This window comes from Spinacia oleracea, chromosome 6, assembly GCF_020520425.1.
Source record: "Spinacia oleracea cultivar Varoflay chromosome 6, BTI_SOV_V1, whole genome shotgun sequence".
Lineage (NCBI taxonomy): Eukaryota > Viridiplantae > Streptophyta > Magnoliopsida > Caryophyllales > Amaranthaceae > Spinacia > Spinacia oleracea.
Genome location: NC_079492.1, coordinates 105,585,343 through 105,594,332, shown reverse-complemented (window position 1 = coordinate 105,594,332; position 8,990 = coordinate 105,585,343). Strand labels below are relative to the sequence as shown.

The window sequence follows — 8,990 nt, the reverse complement described above, 5'->3', positions numbered from 1 at the left end:
AGGACAATTTGAATTTTTACTCCCTCCGTCCCGGAATATTCGCAACGGTTTGACTTTTTGCACTATTTACATAATTCACTTTGACCCTACTTTATTTATAGTATATGAAACTAAGTGTTAGCACATAATATATTGTTGGCTTCATCTTAATATATATTTTCAAAATATTAATATTTTATAAGTTTTTATAATATATAATTGAAAATATTGATGGTCAAAGTTGTGCATTGGCAAACGTGTCCGGTCAAACCGTTGCGAGTATTCCGGGACGGAGGGAGTAACTTATTTGAGAAAGATAGGTTAGACATAAATTAATTGATTAAATAAAGTTGTTTGAATATACAAAATATTTTGATACACCTAAAGTGAGAATCGGGCCCTATATTATGCGATAGAGTCATGGAGGGAGTGTAAAGAGAATGATATTACTAGGAACTTAGGAAGCAAGTTGTTGTCGACAATAATTTCCTATTTAGAGTATTTAAATAATGAACCCAACCATGTTTTTATATATGAAAAAGGGTTTATTCCAATGCCTCAAGTCATGGCTCATGTGCAGGTACCGACTGTGAAACCTTCTTTTAATCTTCAAGTTTATCTTTAAACCTTCATAATCTGGATTGATTCCCATCCAAAATATATTAAAGTTTACACCCTTTTTAACGTTTTACCTTTACACCTTTATGCTTCTTCATTCCATTTTTCCTTCCTTCAAATTTCTTTCTTTTAAACCACCATTCCAAAATATAAAATAAATACACTCTGTTTTAGAAATTCCAACCTCAAATTTCTTCCATCTCAACTTAAGTCAACCCCCCCAAAAAAACTCATGAATTTCTATGGTTTTAACCCAGAAATATCATGTCCTTTTCTGGGTGATCAACATAATTTTGAGCCATCATTTCCAAATTACAATCACCAAATTAGTTATGATGATAATAGAAACAGTATTCATAATGTTTCTGCTCAAATTGAACACCCTCCCTTTGATGAATGTCAAATTGTCCCACTTAATTTGGGTAGTTTACTACCAAATGATCCCTTAGATCTTACACAAGTTCCAGAAATTCCAGATACCTGTTTTAATTACATAAATGATCTTTTAAGGGAAGAATACTATTCCCCAGATGATCATTTGGATACACCAAACTCAACACTTGAAGATTACATGGCTGCTCAAATGTCCTACAACAAGTCCTTAGATGCTGCCCTTAACCTTGGTGAGAATTTTCCAATTCCATTTTCTTCTAATACTTATCGTGATCATCATCAATGTCCACCTCCTGGTGTTTCTGAGACCAACCATCACTGCTTAGATGATTACCTTAATATGTTTTCAGGCAACATTAATAATAGTAATACTAGTACTGTTTACTTCCCTCAAAGTGTTTTACAGAGTAGTTTTGTTAATAATGATTTTGGGGGTACTTTTGTTTCAAGTTTACCCTTGGTTGAATCATCATTATCTCATGGGGTCGACCCGGTTCCGACCCCGGGGGTTATGATTGATGGAGGTGGAGGTGGTGGAGGCGGTGGAGGCGGAGAGTCGGACCACTTGGATGAGGCTGCTTTGGGTTTTATGATGAATAATGCCCTATTGCAAGCACCATTAATTGGACAAAGTGTGGGAAATTCAGAGGCATCAATATGTCGAAATAGTGATCATAACAATGGTGAGAATAACAATAATTCGAGGAGAAGGAAGCATGATGAAGGGAATGGGAAGGAACAAGAGGGAAATGGTGATAGAAGGAACAAACAGTTAGCACCTAGCAATGATGTGGTTGAGCAAATTGAGCAGTATGGTGAAGTGATACTCTGTCCTGAGGGAAGAAGTAAGCCTGGTGCATTATGTAAAACAAAGAATTCGGGTGATTCTTCAAAGAAGCGAGGCAACAAGGGTCGACAAGTTGTTGATTTGAGGGGCCTTTTAACACGGTGTGCTCAATGTATTGCGCAAGTGAACTTAAATGGAGCTTATGAGATGATTAAGCAGATAAGGGAACATTCGTCTCCCTATGGAGATTTCCTCCAAAGAGTAGCACATTATCTAGCGAATGGACTTGAGGCGCGCTTAGAAGGAAAAGGGTTGGAATTGAGTCATGCTAATGAGGAGATATCAGCGTCTGAGGTTCTGAAAGCTAATCGGATTTATGTTGCATCAGTGCCTTTCCAAATAATGTCTTATTACACCATGAACAAGACAATTGCAGGACTAGTAATGGAAGCACCAAGTATTCACATAATTGATTTTGGGATTTATTATGGTCTTCAATGGCCTTGCATTATTCAGAACCTATCCAAGAGGCCTAATGGACCCCCAAGGATAAGAATTACCGGCATTGATTTCCCTCAACGTGGTTTCAGGCCTTCAGAAAGGGTTGAGGAAACAGGGAGGTGTTTAGCTAAGTATTGTGAAAAGTACAATGTGCCCTTTGAATATTATCCTATATCAAAGAATTGGGAGGATGTTAAGCTTGAGGAACTCAAGATTGATAGGAATGAGCCTCTTGTGGTAAACTGTTTGTATAGGGCACACTTACTCTTTGATGAAAGTGTGGAGGAAAATAGTCCAAGGGATGCATTTCTAAAATTGGTTAGGAAAATTAATCCAGATATTTTCATGCACGCGGTGTTGAATAGCACATCGAGTGTTCCATTCTTCTTAAATCGGTTCAAAGAGGTCATGTTTCATTACTCGGCCTTGTTTGATATATTCGAGTCTACTATGATGAAGGAAGATAGTGAGAGGCTATTACTTGAGAGCAAGTTATATGGGCCTGAAGCATTGAATGTAATAGCATGTGAAGGTATGGAGAGAGTGGAGAGGCCTGAAAGCTATAAACAATGGCAAATTCGAACACAAAGGGCAGGATTCGAGCAACTTGGATTAGACCGGGAACTATTGAGGAAAGCAAGGGCTATGGTTAGAACAAGTTTTAGACAAGAATTTAGCTATGATGTAGATGCTTACTGGGTGGTCCAAGGATGGAAAGGAAGGATCTTGTATGCCATTTCTTGTTGGAAACCAACATAATAACCTTTCTTTTTATTTTTTCTACGGACTACTTTTTTTACCTGTCATTTTCTTCACTGGTTAGTCTTTCTAGTTAAATGCCAATACTCAAATACGTCATACGTCATACGTCATACGTCATACGTCATAGGTCCAGCTTATTGTACTGCTCTTAAGCTCTTTCTTTGTTAGTGCGTTCATTTTTGTACGCTTGTATTGAGTAGATGATTAATCAAGTTTCTTACGTACTACTACTTTCTTAGTATTCTTTTTTTACACACGATAGATGATTAATCAAGTTTCTTACGTACTACTTTCTTAGTATTCTTCTTTTACACACGACCCACTCGCCGATCTTGTCCCTATTTGGACCAGGCCCGGCCCACTCAATGCTCATTAGTTTTGTGACGTGTCAAAAGTTTCAAGAGGGCGGCCTATTGCCTTGTTCCGTGGTGTGGTTACGTGTCAACACCTAATTTTTTAGTTTAACGTGTTTTTTCGTGTGATTGTGTGGTGTTTTAGAGCATCTCCAATGGTTGTAGCTAGGGACTAGCTTGAAATTTATAAAAGTTTCAAGCTAATAGCTAGACCATTGGAGTGAAAATAACAAATTAGCTTTGCCAAGCAAATTAGCTTAAACAAGCTAATTTGCTTGACAACTAGCTCTCAAAATTGCCAAATAATTAATTGACAAGTGGACAAGTGGAATAAATTTAAATAACAAGCTAGTTGCTAGCCATTGGGCACAAATTAGCTAGACAATAAAATAGCTTGAAATCTTATGTGGCATAATAAGCTAATTGTCAAATTAGCTTACCATTGTGGATGCTCTTATTGCACAATTTTTATGGTGTAGGCGTGTGCACGTAACTCTAGGTACGTGTCATATATGAAGTACGTGTTACAAGCAAAACAATCCGCTGCACAAGGCAGAAAAATTCATAGGAACTGTTATACCCCTTGCAGCACCACGAAGCATTGCATTTACACGCGCAACATAAGCAGGAGTATACAATTGTCCACCTTCAAGTATACCTTTGATTTACATGCTACGACACCACACATGGATGCAAATCCACAGAAACCCACATCAAATTTGATGTTCAACCAAGTATTAAAGAAAGGGGGATTGTGAAGAAGTTCTTAATCAGAACTTCGAATTTAGAAAGGGAGAGAGAATTTTATTGAGAGAATTAACTCTTATTACAAGCTACAAAAGCTATCAATCAGCTTTGCTTTTATACTAGATGTATAGCATACATGAGGCTTTGATCAGAATGATCAAAGTTAGTTATAACTAACTACTGCTTGTAACAAACTACTTAGTACATGTCAGCAATCCATGTACAATGATTACATGTCAGCAATCTGTGTGCTTCGATCTTTAAGATAGAGCAGTTGAGTCACCAAAGCAGCAAGCAATGCACTGCTGTGTTTGTTGTTGTGTTTGTTGTGTTTGTTGATGCTCGATGCAGCTGCATCATGTGTTAGAGTATCCATGCTTGCATCTGCATCATGTTCTCCAATAGCCCCCCTCAAGCTAGGGAGTGGTTCAATAGGAAGCATTCCTAGCTTAGACAGTAGTTCAGAATGTTGAGGAGAGGATAGAACTTTGGTTAGAACATCAGCAAGTTGAGCACTAGTAGGAACATAAGTTAGTTCAATAAGGCCTTCAAGAACCTTATCTCTTGTGAAATGACAGTCCAACTCTATGTGTTTTGTTCTCTCATGGTGAACAGGATTCTTAGCAATGTGTATGGCAGACTGATTGTCACACTTAAGTTGTATAGGAGCAAGGTTAGATAACTTTTCCATTTCTTGTAACAACCTGACCAGCCATGTAATTTCTGAAGCTGCTGCAGCCATGGCTCTGTATTCAGCTTCAGAAGATGATCTTGATATGGTGCTTTGCTTCATTGACTTCCATGATATTGGACTATTTCCTAGAAGCATGATATAGCCTGTGACTGATCTTCTGGTGTCAGGGCAAGCAGCCCAGTCAGAATCACAATAACCCTGCAGAGTTAACTGTGAAGAAGAAGTAATAGTGATGCCTTGTCCCACTGTATGTGCAACATACCTAGGCAGATGATGTAGTGCATGCTGATGAGATATCTTAGGAGACTGCATAAATTGACTTAGTGTTTGTACTGCAAAAGATAAATCAGGTCTGGTGTGGGTTAAGAAGTTGAGCTTACCAACCAAACATCTGTACTGAGTAGGATCTGTATAAGGTCCATCCTCTAATGCAGTCAACTTTAGCTTAACTGGAAGTGGTGTTTTGGCTATTTTTGAGACATCCAAGCCACAATCTGAGAGAAGTTCTCTTGTAAATTTTGACTGAGTGAGAATAACACCATTCTGAACCCTTGAAATTTCAATGCCTAGAAAATAGTTCAGTTCTCCCAAATCCTTGATACTGAATTTCTGGTGTAAGTGAGTTTTCAAAGCTGTAATCTCTGCATCATTTGGACCAGTGATTAAAATGTCATCAACATATACATCCACCAAGGTCTGAGTGTTATGTGTTCTTTTGATAAACAAAGAATAGTCATTCTTTGATTGAAGAAAACCAAGAGTGGGCAGTTCAGAAGTGAGTTTGGCAAACCATTGCCTGCTGGCTTGTTTTAACCCATACAGTGACTTCTTAAGTCTACACACTTTGTTATCTGGGTTAGGAATACCTTCTGGAACCTTCATATACACTTCTTCAGTTAAATCACCATGTAGAAAAGCATTGTTGATGTCAAGTTGATGTACTGTCCAGGCATTAGTTACAGCTAAAGCAATGAGACACCTTACTGTAGCCATCTTAACCACAGGAGAAAAAGTCTCCTCATAATCCACTCCATACTTTTGTGTAAAACCCTTAGCCACAAGTCGAGCTTTGTACCTTTCAACAGACCCATCTTTCTTCATTTTTACTCTGTAGACCCACTTGCAACCAATTGGTTTCTTGCCTTTGGGAAGAACACAGATCTCCCAGGTATGATTAGAAGTAAGAGCTTCAAGCTCCTTATCCATGGCTAACATCCAATCATCAGATTGAGAAGCTTCAAAATAGCTAACTGGTTCAATTTCTTTAACAATCTGATTTACTAAAGCTTTGTGCAAAGCTGGTAAATCATTGTAAGCCACAACATTGCACCAACTGTTGTGTGAAGCTACACAAATATAGTCATTTAGCCAAGCTGGAGATTTGTGATTTCTAGTGGATTGTCTTGTTGGTATGGGATTTGTAACAGTTTGAGGTATAGAAGAATGAGAAGCAGATTGATAAGGAGTGTTTGTTTCTGTTGTTTGGTTGGATAAAGTGTCAGAAGTATTAGAGATAGGAGAAGAAGGTTCAGATGTAGGAGGTTCTGTTGTGTCAGATTCTGTGATGTGAAAAATATCAGGAATATCAAAATTGGTGTCAAGATAAAAAGGTGTGTTGATTGGAAGAAAAATAGGACTGTGGTTTGTGTTTTGAGTAGCAGAAGCATGAAATGCAAGATGTTTTTCATGAAAAACAACATCTCTGGAAATAGCAATCTGTTTTGTTTCTAAGTTCAGCATTTTGTATCCCTTTTGATCTGGTGGATAACCAATCAGAACACAAGGTGTTGATCTAGGGTCAAACTTTGATCTATGTGCTTTAATTGTAGACACATAACCAAGACATCCATAGACTCTCAAATGATCTAGACTAACTGATGTATTGTTTAATCTTTCAAAAGGAATCTCAAACTGAATACTACTCAGAGGCATCCTATTAATAAGATGTGTTGCTGTAAGCAAACACTCCCCCCAGAACCTCACTGGAAGTCTAGATTGAAAGTAAAGAGCTCTGGCAGTCTCTAAAGATGTCTGTGTTTCCTTTCAACCACTCCATTTTGCTGTGGAGTGTCTGTGCAACTTTTCTTGTGTTTAATGCCTTGACTGTGATATAAAGAAAGAATTCTTCCTTCACATAATTCTTTGGCATTATCAGTCCTAAAACACTTAACCTTGGTACCATATTGGGTATGAATATAGTTCAAGAAATTGCTCAAAATATCAACAGAATCTGACTTGTGTTTCATAAGAAAAGTCCATGTATTTCTTGAGAAATCATCTACAATTGTAAGAAAGAAAGTACAATTGTCATGTGTTTGTGCCTTGTAAGGTCCCCAAACATCTATGTGAAGCAGATCAAAACACTTGACTGACTTAGTTTGGCTAATTGTAAAAGATTGTCTACACTGTTTTGCCTTGGGACAGATCTGACAAAGAGTGTCACAATGTCTGCTAACAGATGGCAAATTCTTATTAACTAGGTGCAATTTGTCAAAAAGTAAGTGACCCATTCTTAGATGCCACAGCTTAGCATCTTCACTAACTGCTGCTAGAACTTCAGAGGTGGCTTTATTCTGTATTTTTCCATGTTCCAAGCCTTCTTCAACAACTGCATACAACCCTGATTCAATCTCACCAAGAACCATTGTACTGTTCTGAGAAGGACCCTGAATTAAACACTTGTCATGAGTGAAAACAATATCACAGGATAAGTCTTTGCATAGCTTATGGGTTGATATCAGATTGAACTGACAACTAGGAACATGAAGAACATTTTGAAGGATGATACCACTACCAATTTTAACATCTCCAATGTGTGTGACACAAACTTTCTTACCATCAGCTACTGTAATGGTTTTTGTGCCTTTGCTAACAGCAGTGTGAGAAAGAAATAAATCTAGGTTTGAACATATGTGGTCAGTGGCTCCACTATCAATAATCCACTTTGAATTAAAAGAAGTAATCAAACAAGTACCTGCTGCCATGTTTACTCTGGAATCAGATGGCTTGTCTGGATTATTAATCAAACTCAAAAATTGCTGGTATTGTTCTTCTGAAATGTGAGTGACATTTTCATCTTGTTCCATCTCATCACTACTCTGCATTACTCCAGCAAACTTTTTGTTCTTGATATGAGGTGGATAGCCATGAAGCTTCCAGCACTTATCAACTGTGTGTCCAGTCATGTTGCAATGAATACAGCCGTAAGAGTTTCTCTTGTTTGACACTGCAAATTTTTGATTACCAGGACCTTGCAGGACTCTTGGTTGAAAACCCTTGTACTACCTTGAGGATTCCTTCTGTCATCATTGTTCATAGCAGAAAAGACCATAGGCTTAGTTTCTTGATCTTCTGACATTTTCTGTTGCCTTTCATCTTGCACAAGTAGCCTATATGCTGTTGTAATGTTTGGTAGAGGATTCATCATTAGAATATTGGTTCTCACTTGTGAGTGCTTCTTATGCAGTTTCATCAAAAGCTGAACTAATCTCTCTTCTTCTTTATCTTGCAAGAACTTCTGACTGACATTGCATGAACAACCAGAACAAGTACATGCTGGAATTGCCTTTGCACTGCTCAATTCATCCCAAATCATCTTAATCTTGGTAAAAAATTCAGTAATACTGCTATCACCTTGGGAAACTTCACTCAAGTTTTGCTGTAACCCATAGAATTGTGGCCCTGGAGTTATTAAAAATCGTTCCTCCAGATCCTTCCAAATTTCATTTGCAGTAGACAAAAACACTACACTCTTAGCTAGTGTTGGGCTTAAAGACCTTAACAGATATGATACAACCATGCTATTGCATCTTTCCCAGGCTTGGTAATCAGCATGACCAACTGAAGGCCTAGGCAAGCTACCATCAATGAAACCAACCTTATTCTTGATTGCAAATGCCAGCAGAATACCTCTTTTCCATTCTGCATACCCTTCTCCATCAAATTTGTCTGAAACAATGGCTGCATATGGATTCTCAGAAGAATGTATATAGTAAACACTATTAGGATCTTGTACTGCTGTCATCTTTGATCAGCAATTCAAAAAAAACAAGAACTAATCACAGAAAATCTCAAGTTCACTTGAACTTGGTTAACAATCTACTGATTTCAGTAGTTTCAAGAATTTGCAGATTTTAAAGAAAAAATGGCAGAATCA

At 37.7% G+C, this 8,990-nt stretch overlaps 1 protein-coding gene across 1 annotated transcript; it reads left to right on the top strand.

Annotated features, from left to right (window-relative positions):
• The first annotated feature begins 506 nt into the window (after positions 1 to 506).
• LOC110802539 (scarecrow-like protein 30) lies at positions 507 to 3,297 on the top strand. The gene has a single exon (XM_022007964.2). The coding sequence runs from the start codon at positions 830 to 832 to the stop codon at positions 3,035 to 3,037; it is 2,208 nt and encodes a 735-aa protein (XP_021863656.2). The 5' UTR covers positions 507 to 829; the 3' UTR covers positions 3,038 to 3,297.
• Positions 3,298 to 8,990: the final 5,693 nt, after the last annotated feature.

Bases quoted from the DNA above. Each gene is read 5' to 3' on its own strand.
- LOC110802539 (XM_022007964.2), top strand. From the start codon at position 830: ATGAATTTCTATGGTTTTAACCCAGAAATATCATGTCCTTTTCTGGGT.